Genomic DNA, 19998 nt, shown 5'->3' on the forward strand with positions numbered 1-19998 from the left:
TAAGAAAGAAATAGAAAATGGAGGTGGGAAACTCACTGCAATGTTGAATTCTTTGCAGCATGCAGGGAGAGAAGTAAAGGGGTCTTAAATATGCAGGTGTACCTAGAGACTCTTGACATAGTGACTCTGACAGAAGACTTCAAGTCTGTCCTGTGAGGATTCCTTAGGGAGCATATTAGGTTGAGGATGATGAGGGAGACATGTCAGGAATAGCAGCAAAGTATGAGGTGATGTGGGGACTCCAGGTAGTGCTCCAAGACAGAGCCATCCTGGAGGAGGTTCTGAGGGATAGGAAAGCCCTCAGACCATGGCAGAGTTTCCTACTATTTCATGGTTCCTAGAGGAGTTTAAAAGGAAAAGAGACAAAAACAATGCAGCATCCTATTTTTTTCCTTTTGGCAATGTACTAAGGCTCACTTCAGGATGAATCTTTTAAATACCTATCAATTTTCCCTCAGAAATCTAAAAATTTTCTCTCCCACCACTCAACTCCAGCATAATAACCTGTGGTATATAGGCTTTTACTGTAACATTGTCATCTTTCATTGTTCAACAGAGCACAATTTGGAGTTTGTTATAATAGGTCCTGTTTCAGATGATGAATGGTCCATAGCATTCATCCAAAAACTGTCACTACTTACAGGAAAGATGTTTCTGAATACACTGTTCCTGCCGTCCAAGGACCAGGAGTCACGGTTGTGAGTCACGGTTGTAAGTTACGTTCTCAGTCCTTAGCATGTCTTCCTCAAATGTAAAAAAAACTAAAACACAGTTAAGTTTTGATCTCAGTGGAGTCCACGGCAAAATTTCTGCTCTACATAATGACGGCAGGATTTTCCCTTCAGATCTAGAAATAAAAGGTCCCAAGGATGTCAATGCTTAAAAGGGTTTAAACTACTGGGGGTGCTGCCAGCAGTTTAGCTGTGGCACCTTAGACCAGTGCCTCACAGTGGCCTTCACACTGTTGTGGTGACACAGCAGAGCCACCAAACTCCCTAGGTTACCCCTGGCTTAGCTATGTTTGCACCACACTCCAGTTTTTTACACTGTCTCTGAAGTAACCGTACCCATAAAGGAATATAAATATTGCATATTTTAAAAAGTTTTGCTTTTTCAAAAGAGTATTAATGGCATTCTGTAAAGAAAATAAATAAAACTAAGAAAATAGAAGAGAGACAGATGAAGAATGAGTATGAAGCTATTTCTCTTGCTACAAGATTCTTGCTTCTGCCTTGTGCTATGGCAGGGCAAGTTGAGAACCTGTAATTGTGCTCGCTGACAGGCTGTCTCGAGAAACAAGCATTTGATTGTGATCAGCCTTGACAAAGATATAGGGCACAAGCACCCATGGACGCCTAATTTATGGATTTTTATCTTGTTTTATAAACTGTCTGTAGGGTTAAATTGCTGAATAGGAAATGCAAAGTGAGCTGGAGACAAGGTATTTGAAAGGCAGAACTCAAGGAAGACTAATAATGATAGACTGAGAAGATCAGAGAGTTAAAAGACTACTTCAGCTAAATAAACAAGGAAGCCTCTGACCTCTCTGAAATCCAGTAAGCTGGTTATCAGTCTAAGAAATAATGTTACTTTATCAGCTCATTTTTAAATGGGCCCAAAGTACCAAGTACAATGAATTGTTAGATGTATTTATAATAAAGAACCCTTCAGTTAATCTGTGATTTTATTGTTGTGCACTGATTGCTGCTGTTTTCTCAAAGGTGGCTTCTCCTTTTCCTGGAAGAATTTCCTTTACCTTTCTTCAGAAAAAGGCAGTTAGCTGAGGGTAAAAAAAAAAAATGGGGTATTTAGTCCAGCTGATTTCTTTAGCTCTATAATTTTATTTTACTTTTACTTCTTTCTTTTTACCCTGAACCCCTCCATGGTATTGTTTGATTACAAATTCCAGGCTGGGGTGAACACATTAAACTATCAGTATTTATAGAAATATTATATTTTTCACTACTGAGCCATGGGATGAAATGTAGTGTCACTGATTTTGGCTTCAGGATAGCGAGGAATTCCCATTTCTGGCAGTAGGCAGTAGGCTGTGTCACTCGCGGCAAATCACTTTTACCTCACTGTTTCACAACTTTCCCATCTCATATGGAAGACAAAGACTTTTACTGATGCAGATATTACTGTATAAAGGGGATGTGTCTACATTATGCAATCTCTTTCCAATCACAAAACAGAAGCAGCTCGGCGTGACTTTTATGTCTAACTGAAATTGATGCACAGCAGTTATATTTTGAGTGAATTGAACTGAATGCCTATGAAAATGTGAACCTATGAAATCAACAGGGTAAGGTTCCCATTTGATAGCACCCATATGGAGCACGACGGTGAAATCAGTGAGGCACAAAACAGTTATGACCTCACACCAAGATTCAGCCCTGAATCAAATTCTGAATTATGACCTAAGAATTATGCACAGAAAACTATTCGTCAAATTAGGTCTAACAAAGCCATAACACCAAGCTGTTTGGAGACAACTTAGGAACATGTAAAAGAATTTCATATAAATTCGTATTTATATCTGTGTACTATTATTATAACCACAAATTATTCAGACACCTTTGCTCTCATCAGCCAGGTAACCAACACTGTGCCTAGTTAGCAAGTGATCGAACAAAACTGCAAAACAGGAAAAAATGCAAGCTCAGTAGGGAAAATAAACTTTTTTCAGAGTTGAATTCTTAACAAAGTGAGATTAATTGGGCTGTATTTAGATGCAGGGATGCACAGGGATGGCTTCAGCTATGGGACTCAGGCAGACATGCTCTGATAGCTTTAGCTGCAAAATGTGAAATGTTATGCATAGCTCCTACTCATTTATTCTGCCAAGGGCTATCATTGCCATGGCAGATCAACAGATTGGGGCATGTGTCCAGCCGTCCCCTGTCACTGCCAGGCCCAGGGAGGGCAGAGTGTGCCAAGATGCAGTGTTTCACCTTGGCAGCTCAGACACAAACACATATTCTGCTCTACAGTAGTAATTTCTGTGAAAGGAGTACCAGCTGCAACTTTTATTAGCAACATCTTAGGTTCCCCCAAGTATATGCTCTAGACTTTGCCAGGAAGCTTGCCTGTCTGTAGATCAGACGCTAATTATATGAACAGTGGCAAGAATTGTATTAATTAGAAAAAGATATTTTAAAATACGTTTGAAGCAAAAGCTAATAATGGAAGAAAAAGAGAGTTGTCTACTTATTTTGTTCTCACTTTTCATAAAATCACTTTGTCTGGTTCTCCAGAAAAAATTTGTTGAACATATGTGCAATGTTCCCTCCCATACTGGTGTATCTTCAGTTCATGCAAAGGAAGACAATTTTTTACAGTGTCTCAATTCCAGATACAGACTACTCCAAACAGATTCAGTGAAATCACCAAATCAAATTATATTTCCTTTATTATAATGCTAAACATGCTTTGGATATTTGGAAAGAGTTGTATGGAGAAGTTTTTTGGGGGGATATTGTGTTTTGGGTGTTGGGGGTTATTTGATTTGGGTAAATACCTAAAGAACAATTTTTTTCTTTTCTTACATCTCCTTGCATTATTTCTATTTAAACTAAGTATTTGGTTTCAATTGTGCTTTAAGTTCTGCTCTGGCCTTTTCAGCAATTAGTTCTAGAAAAATTCAAAACAAATGATAATCAAAGTAAAAATATAAAATGTTTTTCACATTGAACAATGTATTTTGGTTCGGGGTTTTTTGGGATGTTTTTTCATTATGTTTAACCAAAATTGCTAGCTGGACTTAATTTGGAAAACTTAACCCAGCTCTAATCTGGAACAAGAGGGCTCAGTGATATAACTAATATTGGGCTTGTGTAGAAGTGTAGGTCACTGTTGATTAGCTCTCCTTCTTCTTTGGATCAGTTATGGAGAGTGTTCATCACTAAAAAATGAGAAATTGTTAATGGAAAATGTTTTTAAACAGTTTATGCTGTTTAAAAAAACTACAGATGTGTCTAACCCCACTTCCTTTCCCCAGGCTTCATGGGTTTAGGTTTGTTGGCTCTTGCTTGGTTTTGTCCTAACTAGATATAACATTTGAAATATACATTTATATGGAAAGTACTGTCCTAATGGCCACACATCCAGATGTCATTTGGAGAAAGAAATCGAAATACCTCACACCACGCAGAGAATATTCTTGGTTTTCCTTTTTGCCATCTTCACCTATGTTATTATCTAGCACCTAGGTTTAAAACGGGATCAGCGTCTTGAATATGACAAGAAATTCTTGATTTTACAACAAGTAAAATAATGACCATGGTCCTTTTGAAAGTCAATATTAAATAATAATTAAAATAAAAGGGGAATAAAATTAAGAGCTGCAAATGTAAAAAAAGACCCAATGCCAAAGTTAAATCCAATAGTCAATTTAATTGCTTTGTGGCTTGTCTAAGGCTGAAAACATGTTGTATAATATTAACCAGTACAAAAAATAGGTTAAGTATTTTAACTTAAATGATTTTTAAAAAGCAACCTCTGTCTACTCTAGAAAAGATATTTCAAAGTAGTTTCTTTTTCATAGTTACAATCCATTACTGAGGATTGTAAGTACAAGTAATATTTGTAGTTTTTATAATGTCTCTGGTCCAAAAGCCCAGTGTGTCATATATCTGTCTCTGAATTACTACCCTGTTTGCTGATAACAAGCATAATGGTAGAATAACTTGTATGTCCTTATCAAATATTACATTTTAGTTAAAGCAGGATTTAAACTCATTGGGGTTAGTTCAAACTTTCATTGGATCTGCTAAATATTCAAGGTAAAGGAAGCCTTTCAAAATATGAAATCAATACATGCATTTTGTGGCATCAGATGGTTGGTCTTCCTTTGAAGTTGCTCTGCTCTTCTGTCCCAAGTACTTCATGTTCCACACCAAAGGCGACACTTCACTTTGAACAACTGGAGTTCAGACTGTGCATAGAAAACATATTTAGATTCTCTGAGTGCTTTTCCCTTCAGATGTATTAGGCTCTATAAAAAAGCTATTTTCTTTTAACTCTAACACTACTGCTGCTGAAATAATAATTTTAAAATGTGGCATAGGGTATTTTAAGTACATAGTAAAATTGCACAGGTAATAATACGGTAGTTTAAAAGAATGAGGTAGATGCAGTACTATGATCGATACGATAATGGAATTGTATTTATATGTTGTAATTACCAAATAAGTGGTATATTTTGATTCCTTTTAATGAATTGTCAACAGTGCCTGCAGTTTGATTTAGATAGGCTTATGTCCTTAAAGTAGTCTAACTACTAATATAATTTCCACAAAGTAATACAGTGCTATAGTTAAAAGTTAATTTTATATTAATTATTATTTAAGTATTAATATCTTTGGATTTAATTTAAAGATTGTAATTGAATGCAAGGTTATAATGCATTATTAATGTCTATTATTTAATGTTATTTATAATACTAAACATCTTGTTGATATTTTTAAATAAGAAAATAGATGGGTAGATCATTATACAGTGTGAAATTAGGAAAATGAGAGAGATGCATCTTCTCCCTGTTATCTCTGTTTCTATTCCTTCCTTTATTGCATTTTGTTTCACAAGATATTGAAGATCTAATGAATATTCAAATATATGCAAATCCTGTTCCAGCACCATACATCATACACACAAAACACATACACTTTACATATAATTAAATCCTACATATATCTCTATTTTACTAGACCTTGGTGCTTTTATCCGTTATAGATGAGTTTTTGTAGGAATTGCATTCCTAACTTGACCCAAGGAATTGTCCAGATACAAAATTACAGAACATCTAATTAAGTTGGTTATCAAAAACAAGAGATGCAGCGACCTGTTAATTATCTTGCATTCATCTCCTAACCCATCCTGCACATGAAAACAAGTCTTCTTTCTCCTTCATAGCTTCACTTGCAAGACAGCAGGACGTTCAGATTCTCATTCAACCTTTGGTGAAACTAATTGCTTGAAATTGCTCATTTTTTATATGTGGCACAATGTTACCTGAAGGAGCATCAACGCTTCCTGCTATGTGACAATGTAATATAGAGAGCTGTGCTCTTTTGCTGGCGCCTCCATTTATATGAATTCCCACAACAACCAAATCCTTTCAGGATAACCCTGGAGGCACTTGTTCCTCCTGATAATTTGTCAACTTTGTCTGCTAAGCAAACTTTTTGTGGGGAGGAAGTTTTTTGTAGATCTTATCAGAAATTAATCAAAATTGATTCTTATAATACACAAAATTCTGCTTTTTTTTTTCAAATAAAAATATAAAAACAGTAACATTCCATTATTTTGAAAACAGGCTGCTGAGTACTGAATGAAACAATTCATATTTTAAAGTATTTAATATAACATAATTGCAGCACGAAAAAGCAATTTAATGATTCAGAAAAAAAAGATGCTATAGTCTGTACCTAGTAAAAATTGTCCTTGATGTTTTAAAATTAATGAAATACTTTACAACTATCATTTTAACTCTTGTATTCTCTTGCTAGATTAGGTCAATCTTATCACTCTATGTCAGTATTACTCACTACTATGTTATATCCTAGATTATATAAAATAATACAAATAAATGGACTGAGAAAAAATATGGAATTTTTTAAAGAGAAAACCCAAAATTCATTTTGAGTTTGAAACTACAGTCTCAGAATTATGGGAAAACACCACTGTAGAATTTTACCCTTCATGTTACAGCCTGGGTGACTAAGACTGTGGTTAGCAGAGACATCCCCTTCTTTCCATCTTGATTTTTTACCCATTAATTTGGTATCCCCCTTCCTGGTGAGATCACCTACCTATTTCCCTATCACGCAAAGCAATTCCTTGAACCTTTGCTGCAAACCCCCAAATGCTTTTGGCATATCATGGCTGCACATCAAATGGATGGTGACATTTTATTTACATGTGAATAATGTCTTTCTTAAAGAGGATTAAGTGCTCTCTGGAAGTGCCTCTCTCTCTCTATCAGCTATAGGGAAAGTAGGCAAGAAGCTTTTACTAAATGTCTAATTTTCAGATGTCTAAAACTGCATTATGAAACCACCTTTGGAATACAGATTGTAAAATATAGGGAGTAGCCAAACCTAATCTGAAGTCCTGCGTAATTTTTCCTTTACCTTCATCCCTCTTTATTTCCGCGGGTCCATCTCTGTTCCTCCTCTACCTTTGTGTCTATCTACCTCGTGCTTTGGCAGCAGTAAAACTCAGCTGTGTCCTTTAATCACCTGCCATTTATGCAGTGACATTACGCTGCTTCAGGAAAAGACCTTTCTTCATACTTGAACAACATTGCGTATTATTCCTTTTCTTCTATTTGTTTTTTGCCTGTTCTAATATTATTGTTTTATCTAAAAAAACTTTCCTTTTATTTTTTCATTTTTCACATAATGTTCCATTTTTTAATCTTTTCAATCTCTCCAGTTTTGCTGTCATAATCTAGTTCAGCTCTGCTGTGATGACCATGCAGATTTGTGTGCCACAAAAACTAAGCAATAAACCCCAAATGTTAGTTTGTTTTGAATTTTCCCAAATTTCTGTTTTTCTCTTCTTCACTCCACTCCAGTGCTTTTGGGCCATGATTCATCAGCTGAACATGTCTTAAAGTGCTTTGCTGCATAAGAACAAACTGAACCAGAAATAAAAATGCTTTGCTGAACCCACGTCTGAGAGATGATGGTACTCTTGAGGACAGCAGACTTTCCTCATAAAAACATACAGTACCTACTTCAAGGAAGGGTTTATCAGTATTTCAGAAATGTCAGGATGGAATTATACAGTCTCTTGTGAAGAATCGCTGTCTTTAAAGATGTTATATATGTATTTATAATCATAGAAAAACTTGAGTTGTAAGGGACCTCTGGAGGTCATAGGGTCCAACAACCAATGTAAAGCAGTGCCAAATCTGAAATTTGGCTTCTTCAGGCTGTGCTCCACCCGAATTATGGAAATCTCAATAAATAAAGATTCTACAGCCTCTCAGGGCAGCCTGTCCCAACATTCAATCACCACTTACTCACTAAGAAAATAGTTTTTTCCTTCTGTCCAACCAGAATTTCCTTTGTAGCGATTTGCCTCGAGTCCTTTTGGTACAAGTCTCTGCAAAAGCCTGGCTCCATCTTTTTTATAATCCTGCCCAAGTAGCAGTCAGCAGCAGTTAAATCACCATTTAGACTTTCCTCCCCAGGCTGAACAAACCCATCGGTCTCAGCCTCTCCTTGAATTCATGCTCCAGTCCCTTTGGTGGCCCTTCTCTGGTCTCTCTCCGGTTTGCTGATGTCTTTGTTGTGCAGGAGACCAGAACTGGACATAAAGAACCTGAAAGTATTACATGAGCCAGCCACCAGGTAAAAAATCAGTAGCTGCAAAACACTGCATCTGGTTAAATAAAGCAAAATGCTGGTGAAGTTCTGCAAAGACGAACAACAAGACAGAAATGCCCTCCATCCCCACAGTGTACAGCAAAGCAACAGAAGGGCACCAGGGAAATTCAAATTATGAAACATTCTTGATGAAATATTAATAAAACCATACTATGGTCTTAATTGCTATAATTTAACACCCTGTATGGTATAAATATTTTAGAAACATGGTAAAATGGAACATTAAGAAGGGGTCAAGGGATAATAATATACATTAATCTTGATTGGCGGAGATGTATACCTCATACTTAATTTATGTTTATACTACTGTATTCATTTTTGAAGAGTAGTGAGTGGAATAAGCTATATGTATGTATCTTATATTGAGACATACATGTTTTGTGTGTATGTGTAGATTATTGTAGGTATTTACAAAGTCAAGGGCTCTGGCATATGAGAGAGAGATATATATCAAAAGGAATTTTAAAATGCCTTCACAAGAGCATCCTCTCCTTTAGAAATCAGTCACGGATCCAGCAGTCTACAAAAGCAAAAGGGTCAGGAAATATGCAAACCACTTTCTCACAAAATTCTTTCCTGAGGAAGTCATTATCTGTACCGCCCTTCTAATAGCCACCTTTCTTTTTCTTTTTCAGCAGCAAATACTTCTTTTAAGGCTGGTTTCCATATACTTGCTTCAAGGGGAAGCTCTAGAAACAAGCCTGTGCTACGGCCAAGCTGTCAGGGAGGGGAGAGCGCTGCAAGGATGGCTTCATGCGCAGCCTTAGGTGTACTTTACAGCCTGTCTTGGTAGGAGAAAGTCTGCCTGCCAAATGGAGCAGTCAGAGAGAAGTCAGAGAACATTTCACCGCACTTTTAACTCTCCTATAGATTTTCACCCCATAAGGAAGCTATTGTGCTAATTTTTGCAGAAAATAGCATGCAGAAATTGCTTGAAATTGCTGGCACTCTAATAGTGACCTATGCCCATGTATGCATAAAGCGGATAGGCATTTCATTTACATTTATCGTAAATTGTATGCAGTAATGATTTCTATGTGTTAAATTGCATAATCCATACAAGTCTGACAGTCTCATAAAGGCTGTGGGCCGATGTCCTCTTTTGAATGCATCAGTGCCAATGAAAGAGGTTATCGTACCCTTGACAGAGGTTACGGCTGTCTTATATCTGCTGGTGGAACTGCTCCTGTGATCACTCTCTAAACCATGTCAGTCAAAATTTACCTGGTAAGCTCAAATAGTCTAAATAGCAGATTTTTTGCTAATGACGCATATTTTGCCAAAAAAAGGATAAGAGGCTACTTACAAGAGTGCTGGCATTTTGATGAACAGTAAACTCCTTTACAAGCAGGGCTAGCTTCTGATACACAATATTAGTCCACAGCCTCACATTCTGTCAGTTCATCTATCTTCTTCAGTTCTAATATTTCTGCAGTTGCTTATGGTTTCTTTAAAAAAAAACAGCATGACAGAAATGCTTTTCTTTCTGAATGTAGGATTCTCCCACAAAGTGCACAGAGATCTGAGATACAGGAAGGCATTTTGCCCAGTGAGAGGTTTATAATCTGATTTATAATCCACTCGGATTGAACTGGCACCACAGGGAGTGGGACAATCCAGGTATCCTTTTTTACGCTTTGTAGGGATATCCTAAAAAATGTTTTCATAGCATTGTTAGAAGAGAGACGGTGCCAGCAGAAACTCATGCCAATAAGTACTGGGTTAAGCCTACTGCAAAAGAGAGACCTCTCCGTCACACCAATTACAGAAAAGGAAAGCTTTGCCTTTGCTTCCAGCACTTCTGGGACAGCTGATCAGAGTGCCCTTTCCTGCCATTTCTCCTTATTTTAAACCCTGCCAATAAGTCGTCTGCTCCTCTAAACAGTGAAATGGTGAAAGTGCTGCAGCTTTTAAAGGATTTATAGGGCTTAGCTGATCACATCACTTCCTGTGCCAAAAAATAAGAGAAAGAATGTTGTGTGGATGGATGCTGCTTTGGTATTCTGCTGTTGTGTTGCCTAATATCAATTCCTCATTTTCTGTACTCCTCTCTGTAGCCATTTACTGTCTCCAGCTGTTTGGTAGATATAAGCTCTTTTGGACAGGAACCACCTTTTAGCTGTGTGTTTGCACAGTGCCTTTCCCACGATGATCCTGGTCATGAGAAGAATTTGTAGGTGATGTAGTAATAATCATAACATTTTGAGTATCCTCAGGACCTGCGAAGTAGCCATTCTTCATGCACTTAGATCTTTCCTGGTAAATCCTTCTCCTCATTCCCATCAAATGTGCATACCTGCACACACACATGCACATGCAAATTCTGTAAATGCATTTAGGACCCAGTTATCTCTGTAGACAAGCTTTTATCTTCCTTATTTTGCACTTCACCCATCCAAGGATAAACATAATGCTTTTTTATCATATGATTGAAGTTTATATTCTTTAAAAAATATTGGGCTTATGTTTCTGAACTATAAGCAGGCTTCACTGATTCTTCCACTTTTTGCTAATTTTAAAGAAATTCTTTTAAAGGTAGCAAAGTAGCCGTCAAAGTTTTCTTTAAGGCAGAATTATGAAAAATTACCGTGAGAAACGATGGGCAAGTTAACATCATCCCTATTCACTCTCACCTGAAAGCTTTATTGTGACTCCTGTTACTAGTGGCATCCTTGGTAATAAATATTTTCATTTTATTCTGAGGCACAGCAAATAGATTTTGTTAGTGAATGACCTTGTGCATTAGCTGTGTTGTTCATGATTTAGTGAGCCAGTCAGCTGAGATATTGCTAATGTTTTCCCAACTCAGTCTTGTTACATTTGTGCCACGAGGATGACATTAAGTGTAGTTGTAGATGAATAACAAATAACATGGCTTGAAGTTGTGTTTTGGATCATTAAAGAAATGAACCTACAGGGTACTGTTTTATTAACTGAGGAAATGACTGAAAAAAATGACAGTTCTTGAATGTGTATTTATTAAAAATAACCACACATTGGCATGCTGAGAATTAGTGGTAGTGCCCCTTAAATTTTTCATATACCAGTGCAAGCACACTACAGTGTCCATCCAAAGATTTTGACAGATTTTAAATAAGAGTAAGAATAATTCATGCATTTCAGGCTGTTTATATGAGAAGACTCACAGTGGTGCAAGCAGGAGGATGCTAAAAAAAGTACAGCATAACAAAGACGAGGATTAATAATTAGAGGCCAATATGTATATTTTTAAATATTATTATATTATTATATCAAAGAGGGTCAGTGTACTTTACAGGGAGACCCTCAGGAGGAGTGGATCACTTCTTTAGAAGTGCAATGACTGTTTTTGGTTTTCTTTTCCTGAGCCCTTTGGTTTGTTTTATTTTAAAAAATAATAGAAGCTATAGAAAAAGTCGCTGGTAGGCTTCTGGTTTAGTCCTTTCCCTTACCCCAATAACACATCATCTATTCTAAAGAAACCACACAAGGTCAGTTAAATTCCAGATAACTGGGTTTCCTGAATTTCTACAAAGCTACAACCATAAGTAGCAACTTCTGGATCACTTCAATGGTTCTTTCTGTTTATAAACCACGCCAGTTAATATTGCTAGAAAAGCAAGAACAGGGGAGAAAATTGTACTTTAGATACTACTATTCCTGGACACTAGGTAGGTAAATATTTTTGTTCCTATTAGATGGAGATGGCCATAGAAGCTTATAATTTTTCTACTTTTCCTAAAGCATTAAAAGGACAAGGAATGGATCTTACGTAAAAGGTTATGTTTTTAAAGAGGACAGACGGTTCTTATTTAAAAGTAATAAAACACAAAAAGGAGATGCAGTGGATATCCTGAGGGATCAAAATGAAGTATATGGAAGGAGGGAATATTCAAATAGATGCAAAAGGCAGATACAAAACTAGAATACATAGCTACCCTTGAAAAGCTGAGTAACTGTTTTTATCTGTTTGATTTTTTGGTAGTATTTTCATCACAAGAAAATTAAAGCAATCTGTTGAATTCTTGGCTAAAAATAAAAGAAGGCAACAAAACTGTTCTTTTATAAAGCTATTCCAAAAAACTGTCTATTTAAAAGGAACGAAAAGAAGTTGTGGCCTTAAGCTTATTTTATGGAGTGTTACGTTCCACAGTGTTGTGAAGGTGAGGAGACAAAGACTTCCCTGCACTGGAAGGGCTGAGAGAGGTCCAGGTGGTCCTTCTTACCCGCCCATCCCCTGGGACCATGAATCTTGCCTTCTAATTTGTAAATGTTAAGATTGAACATATGATGGTGAACTTTAATGTTAAGCTAACTGGGACTTCAAAAAGTACAATTAAAAGTTGATCTAGACATTAGCAGTCAGCCCAGAAAGAAGCTTGCTGAGAAAAATTGTCTGCACTTGCAGCGGTAGCCGTGCCACTTTGGTCTACTCGAATGTATTCTGCTCTAGCTTCAGCTCAACATACTGCAGGTTGTTTTATCTGAATTTTCCATACAGAGCCGAAACTTGTCAAAGAATATTTATGTGAACAAATTTTGATGTGAAAGGTGGAATGACACTTCTTTCTTTCATTTTCTGCTAACACTGGCTGAATTGGTACACCTTTAGCTATAAATAATGGATAAGTGTTATAAGTATGCAAGCAAATCGTTACACATACATGCACCGCACTCCATCAAGTAATGTTCAGCATTGAATTGTCACTGTCAAAATGGTCAATAGTATTAAAATTTGTCACTGTTAAGAATTCATTGAAATATATCCTGTATTTGTAAAACATACATAACCAAAGCATGGTTATTTTTGTTGTAAGTACTCAAAACTCTTCTATTGATGGACATCAACTTCCTTATGTTATTTAGGAGAATATTTTTGATAATGGGTTTCTGAAGCTCTGCAAGAAAGTATTTAGAATAGATAAAGGGTTTTCATTTCTACAGTTCTAATTCGTATAAACTGGTTTTGTTCATACTTCAAGAACAGAACTATCACATTGACACCACACTGAAAATTCCTCTCTGTAGCCATGGCATTGTCTATAGGACTGTTTTACTGCTGAAGTATTTTGGAGCTTGTATACATATGTTTCTTACAAAGGTATGCCTGTGGGGAAAAAAAAAAAAAAAATTGGATTGGTTGACCCAACAGGCCTTTCCAGGCCTATATTTATATATGATGAATAAATGATACCTATCTTAGGATGAGATAAGTTAATCTCTGGCGATACCTATTTACTTCTCTTAACTAGTGAAGGAACCTTGACTGATTTCTTAGTTGAGACAGCAAAGTTAGTAGAGATGGATCCCACCATTAACAAAAAAGCTCCAGAGAAATACAAAAATGTTATTGCATATATCCCAAACTCCTTCACTACAATTTAAATATCACATTTTAGAATAGCAGTGTGCTCATTATAAAGGATAGTTAAGGGAAAACATAAAATTGAGCAGCTATTTCTTAAATAAATAAAAATAAATCAATGCAGAAAGAATGTGTTTAAAATACATACCTAATCTATGCAAACAGACAGCTACGGGAGGTCCTGATGTATCAGGTCTTCGCTGCTCTATCCTTGAATATTATCTGACCATGGGACATTAGGGACGTGGGAGGTAGGTGGTTTAGAGAGGGGAAAGTGACATTGTTTTAGTGAATGAGTTTAAAAAAATATACAGCTCTTGCCAGCTACTCAAGTATGGGCCAGTTTTTCTCTTATGGCAACATGTAGTGCTGCTATTTGCCTGACAAATGGATTTTGTGTGTATTTTTTGAACAGAATTAAAGACAAACAGAGATGGAAAATTCCTTGATTGTGTGCATGGAGATTTGTCTGTCTTGTACCAAAAACGGTGAGAATGGAAAGGTGCACTGGGAGTGGTGAGCATGGCCTGAATTTCCATCTGCTGGTTTTATTGGCTAGAACAGGTAGTAAAGGATGTGTGCTCTCAAAATTGCTGGAGATGCAAACAATATTTTAAATTACTCCAGGCAGCAAGGTACTGCATCTGAACAGATTGAAAGCTGAAATGTTGATATCAGAAATTAAATTAATGCACGTGAGATTGAAACAATATCTAATTAAAATCATTTGAAAAATGACTTGAAAATTGAATATGACATAATATTTAGCAGGCTGTCGCTAGTACAGCTATGCAGCTTTGACTTTTCTGCAACCGTTTTCATTCCAGGCCTGGCTGCCAGTTAACTAGAAATTACACATGAAGCAACTATCTCATGCCATCACCCAGTAAAGATTGGAAGAAAAAATACCTTTTGCTCTCAGCCTGTGTACTTGTCCCTCACTAATTGAATTGTAAAATTTAGTAAAGGGACCCGTCTTCTCCTTGTATCTGGCCACCTGAGTTAGTCATTTTTGTTTCAAGCTGGAGCATTTTGAATGCTCACGTTGTGGTTTTGACTTATTTACTTGCAGCCTGATGCTACTTCTGCCCAGGGAGAGGAGTTACAGATTCACAGGCTGTAGTCCCTGGAAGAAGTGCCCATGGCTGGGCACAGGTTCTCCACACACCACCCTGTAGACATACCCCAAAGTCAGGGAGAGTTTATCTTATATTCCAGAAAGTCTATTCTTTGAAACAGGGTTGTACCTAAGTATCTAATTCAAAGATCATTAAAGTACTTTTTAATTACTTCCAACAAAGGAAAGTGAATGAGGTGGGAAAAACCTATGTAACATCAGGTTGTTCTGTAGGGAAAAGACTTAGAGAGCACTGAACTGACAGCGTGGTTTTCCTCTGTCCCATTCTCATTTAGTGGTGCCTCACTGCCTCAGCAGTTTCAGGAGGTGCATTGACTGTGCAAAGGCAGGTTTACTCTGGGACTGTGTTCTTCTCCACGGGGAGAGAGCCCAAATATTATGGGAATCCATTTTCATTGAATTGCAAGGGATAAAGGTTTTAGTATCTGCTATGTATATGCATGGCACAGTGCATGGGTCTGCCAAACATGAAGGCAGTCTTTCTGGTCCACCTTATGAAGAAGCTTTCCATATAATCGGGGGGTTCTTTGTACGGGAGGAGAAAGCAAAGACTAACTTGATATAGATAAATGCAACTTCTGCTTGTCTTAGATTCAGGAAACTTGTTAAAAAGTTAGAAGCTGTAATAAACACTTACCATCTCTCTGGATTTCCCTTCTTCCTTTTCCCTTTCCTTTCCTTGAAGAGGTGAAAATAAATTAAATTCTTCTGAACGTGGCTGTATGAAAGGAGCTCTGCAACAAGCTGATGGGAAGAAGATGGTTGTTGTAGAATCCATCTGACAGCCTACAATAAATCTGAATTAATTGCCCTCCATCACTTTATTGACTGGAGGTCCAGTCAATATAGTTAGTGAGTCTAGGGCATGAATTGGCTCGTTCTAAAATGGGCATGTAATAGAGGTCGGGGAAATGATATGTCAGTAAGTACTTTTTTTTTCTATATTTAATTAAATACAGCACACCCTCAAAGTCAAATTCACAGCAGAAAAAAAAAGTTTCCTTGTGAGTGACACCATCTTCCCACAAATACTTCTCATATTTAAGGATGGTTTCCTATCTGGAGCACATAAATCCTGCAGCAGCACAGGAGACAGGCCAAGGGATCCTTCTGCAGAAACCCTTCCCTCGTCTCGCTTGTGCCAGTGTGCACTCCCATGAGTGAGCCGGAGGGTGCAGTTGTGTTTGGCAACCTGCTTTATAGCAAACCTTTGTAAACCACTCATTTCTCATTCCTTCTTCCAGAAGGGCTATAATGAGAGTGGAGATCTGCTCAAAGCCCTCTATAACTTGCTTCTCCTAATAACCGATGGACTCTAAGGTTAAACCTGCCAACTACAAAACTAGACACTCAAATTCCTGACTATGCCACTGACAGATAACTTTGCTAAAGAAAATAAACATTAGCCCTCAGAAAACACAACAGAACTCCCTCAGGTTAGTGAAGACTACGAACAGTGACAATCCCTACCCATAAACGCTCAGTAACACCCTCGTCGTGCTCTCTAATAGAGCAAAGCCATTAAGTTGTCCCCGTTGTAATTTAGATCACAGAAGAAACTTCCACAGATTCTTTCAGGTTAAAATAACTGGTATAGAGAGTAGGCAAAATTATTCCACTGTAGCTACGTGCTTAATTATATGGAATACTGCATAAATTGTCAAGTGCAAAGAATTATTCTGATAAATTAAAATACTAATTAAATAGGCTATTGCAGAATTTTGAGAACATTATAGGGCTCCGCTTCTTCAGGTAATTTGCATATCCTTCATCTAGTGAATTTAATTTAAAGGCTTCCTTTTTTGTGTGTTTGGAAGCCCTTTTTGTTTCAGTGGAAGATTAAAAAAGGGATTTATATGTTGCTAACTGGGTTGGGGTTGGTGGTTTTTTTCTTTTTTTTTAATAGCTGTTTTTATTATGCCTCTCTGCTGATGAGTTTGTCAGTTCTCCATTAGTATTTCAGGACTTTAAACTGTGGCCATAAAAAATCAACTTTGATGGAATGTGCAATATACCATGTTACCCAGAATTATCATTTCCAGTTCATAAAATTTGCAACAGAAACATCATCTGCTGTATATTTGTATTGGAATAAAAGCAAGCAGGTAGTACACTAAAATACTTTTTAAAAATTTTGGCCAATTTTCAAAGGATTAGTAACTTGTTCTTAATATCTGAATTTATTTTCCCACCACTTCTTCCTCATCTATCTATAGGCTATCGACTATGTTTTATTGTCTTAAATTCTCAATTATAGTTATGCATAGAAAAAGTTAAGTAGTTATATTCACTGTTCAGCAGCTTGAAGCAGTTGCTTAATAAGTAGTTGATGCTTCAGCTTCAGCACCACTGTTTTTCACAGAACTTCTTGACCTTCCTGAACTGCTTGTGGAGTTCAAGGTTAGCTAAAATATGCTCCTGTACACACCTGGAGTGAACATGCTGGAGACTGTCTGCTGTGTCTCTCTCTGCAATCTGACAGTGCCTGAGCTTGACCATTTTCAGGTTACGATTTAATCAATAACACGTTGTGCCTTCATGCCTCCTAATTTTGCTAGGGTTTATGTTAGCATGGCTGTCAGAGCTGTCCTTTGTGTTTTGGCCAATATCAAGGGGGAAAGGGAGGTGTTAAGTAAACTTTGTTTTTTAATATTAAAGCTTCAGTAATTAAAGTCTGCAGGAAACCTATAAAAAGGAGGTCAAATATGTAATAGTAATTATAAAATTCAGTGATTCAGCAGACCCAATATTTTCTATTAACTGTTCATGTGGTAGGAAATTACACACTGGGATTTAAGCCTTGTTGTTTACTTATACCCATTTATTTTGCAGCCACTCTGCTATGCAGTTTTCTTTATCCTAAGCTACCAAAGAATCATTTGTTGGACCATTCAGTTTCTTTGAAGGAGGCTGTGGAGCTTTCTGTTTTCATAAATCTTCTAAATTTTTGCATTTGGTTGAAATCTGCCTTTAACCTGTATGCTGGGTGTGAGGTGGTCCGTGTGGTAGCATGGCACACCTTTGCAATGAAATGGCACATCCAAAAGGGAGAATGTTGTTACGTGACATGGCAGGTCATCAGCCATCAGTGAAGCAAGATAGACCAGAGCCCATCTCAAGGCTGAAAATCAAGCTTGTTGGCAAAGATTTACTTATTTTTTGGAAATTTATACTGCACAACATATACAACACAGTGAAAATGTAGCCTCAAATCGCATGGTCCAGTCCTTCTCATGTGGTCCCTGTGACTCTGGGTGGAATAGATATGTTTGTGTATGTGTAAAGTATGGCATAAGTATTAAGTATGTGAGTATTGTATGCAATTTTTAGGCTGTCATCCAGCAAAACATGCGTTTAAGCTTTCTTGGCTTGGGACTCCGTGTTCCTATCTGCTGAATTGGTAGCATATTAAAAAGAGGCAAAAATAAAGCTATGTGAGTCTAAAAGGTGGACAGAGCTTTCCTCTTCATTTAAATCATGGGCAATATTCATCTCTTGCTGAAGGCAGTCAGAAAAGTTTCTCTGTATTAGAATTGCTTGAGGCTTCACTTCTTGAGTTTTTGCACATACAAACTCTTACCAAAATCTTTCCAAATTTTGGACATATGAGGTGAGATTGAGCCCTAATGATACGACTCACCTCTGAAATAAATGTCATTTGTGTTGCACTTTGGACAAACTAAATAAAGTATCAGTTCACAATAATATTGCTTCTGAGAATTGTCTGCTGCAATCTGAACTGTTTTGAATATGTTTCGAACAGCAACAATTAAACAGCATTTTTCACAAATGAAAGAAAACTATATTAATTCCTTTCAGTATTTTTACGTAAATTTAGAGCATTCAATATGTTCTAGCACACCTCTTGTCCTTTCTGTAGGAATGTTTCCTTTAGGCAACTTAAATTAAGAAGCTGAGTCTATCCAAATTGTGTCCATAATCAAAAGAAAGAGACAGGTGCCTGTAGATGTGTGTGAGATATGTGGGATGACTCTTCATAGTAAATGTCCATCCCTTTCCATTGACTACAGAGAGAACATAGATAACTCACCTGGATGAGTCAATGACTAGAGGGCTAAAGGGAGAGAGTTTAACAAGGCTGTAAGGTTTCATTTCTACACATAAATAAATCAAGCCAGGTGCCTGGGTTTCGGCCATGAGTCCAACTGACATGGTTTGCATCTAGAAGGTTAAAGTCTTCCCATCCAAAACGGGATGGCCTTACCCATATCCCCAGCTGGGAATAATCTCATCCTTGCGCTGTCCCCAGAACTGTGGCTGGGCATTGTTTTGTGAGAATACTAGCGGGCAAAGGCCAAAATCATGTGAAGACCATAGTAATGATTTAAAAGTATGGGCAATGGTAAGACAGTGCTCAAGTTCATGCCTTGGGCATGTTTGGGTTGCAAGTATAGACGTAGCCTTAGTGATTACTACCTCTATTTTGCATTTAGCTGGTTTGTGCTGGATTACTTTAATTTGCTGATGCTTTTACTGATATAGAAGCTGATAAATAGGAAAAACCTAAATTAAAAAAAACCACACCATTGTGCATTGCATCCCGATGTTGTGAAATAAACTATTTATCTTACCTGCTAGGTAAGAGTCTGTATTTGTTGTGAAATGTCCTACATAGTGACAGTGCTGTTATAATGGTAAGGTGCTGCCCTGCTCTTCACTGCAAGGAAGACAGTGGGAAGTTTCCACTGAAGAGAACTTTCCAAACATATTGTGTAATGTGTTAAAAGTGCGTGATACTGTGTATTCAAGGGAACTAGAACTAGTCTGGCTTTCTTTTTCACATAATAATGAACAATTAATAGCATACCTGTGCATTCAAAAAACTGACTAGCAGAGTTGCTATCAGGGAAAGATATTCCATCAATGGCATAGGTAGGAACTGTCATGAATTTATTGATGGAGGAAGAAGGTTGGTTATATTGTAAATGCCGCAAGATCATGCATATTCCAGCTTTCCTGTAACTCTTTCAATCTTAATTTTCCTTACAGCCATAAACAAAGAGAAGCTTGAAAAAACAACTGGACTGAAAATTCTGCAGACTGGTGTGGGGGAGGTAAGTGGCTTGGGGGCATTTTACACTCTCAAAAACATTTTAATT

The 19998-nt window shown here is 37.1% G+C and overlaps 1 protein-coding gene across 1 annotated transcript in view; it reads left to right on the top strand.

Moving 5' to 3' along the window:
* Positions 1–19998, top strand: part of PTPRN2 (protein tyrosine phosphatase receptor type N2) — a 599582-nt gene that overhangs the window by 341527 nt on the left and 238057 nt on the right. The window contains exon 12 of the mRNA XM_050890935.1: positions 19889–19953. Coding sequence (XP_050746892.1) covers positions 19889–19953 — 65 coding nt within the window. The remainder of the gene's footprint in view (positions 1–19888; positions 19954–19998) is intronic.

Source organism: Gymnogyps californianus, chromosome 2 (assembly GCF_018139145.2).
Source record: "Gymnogyps californianus isolate 813 chromosome 2, ASM1813914v2, whole genome shotgun sequence".
Taxonomy (NCBI): domain Eukaryota; kingdom Metazoa; phylum Chordata; class Aves; order Accipitriformes; family Cathartidae; genus Gymnogyps; species Gymnogyps californianus.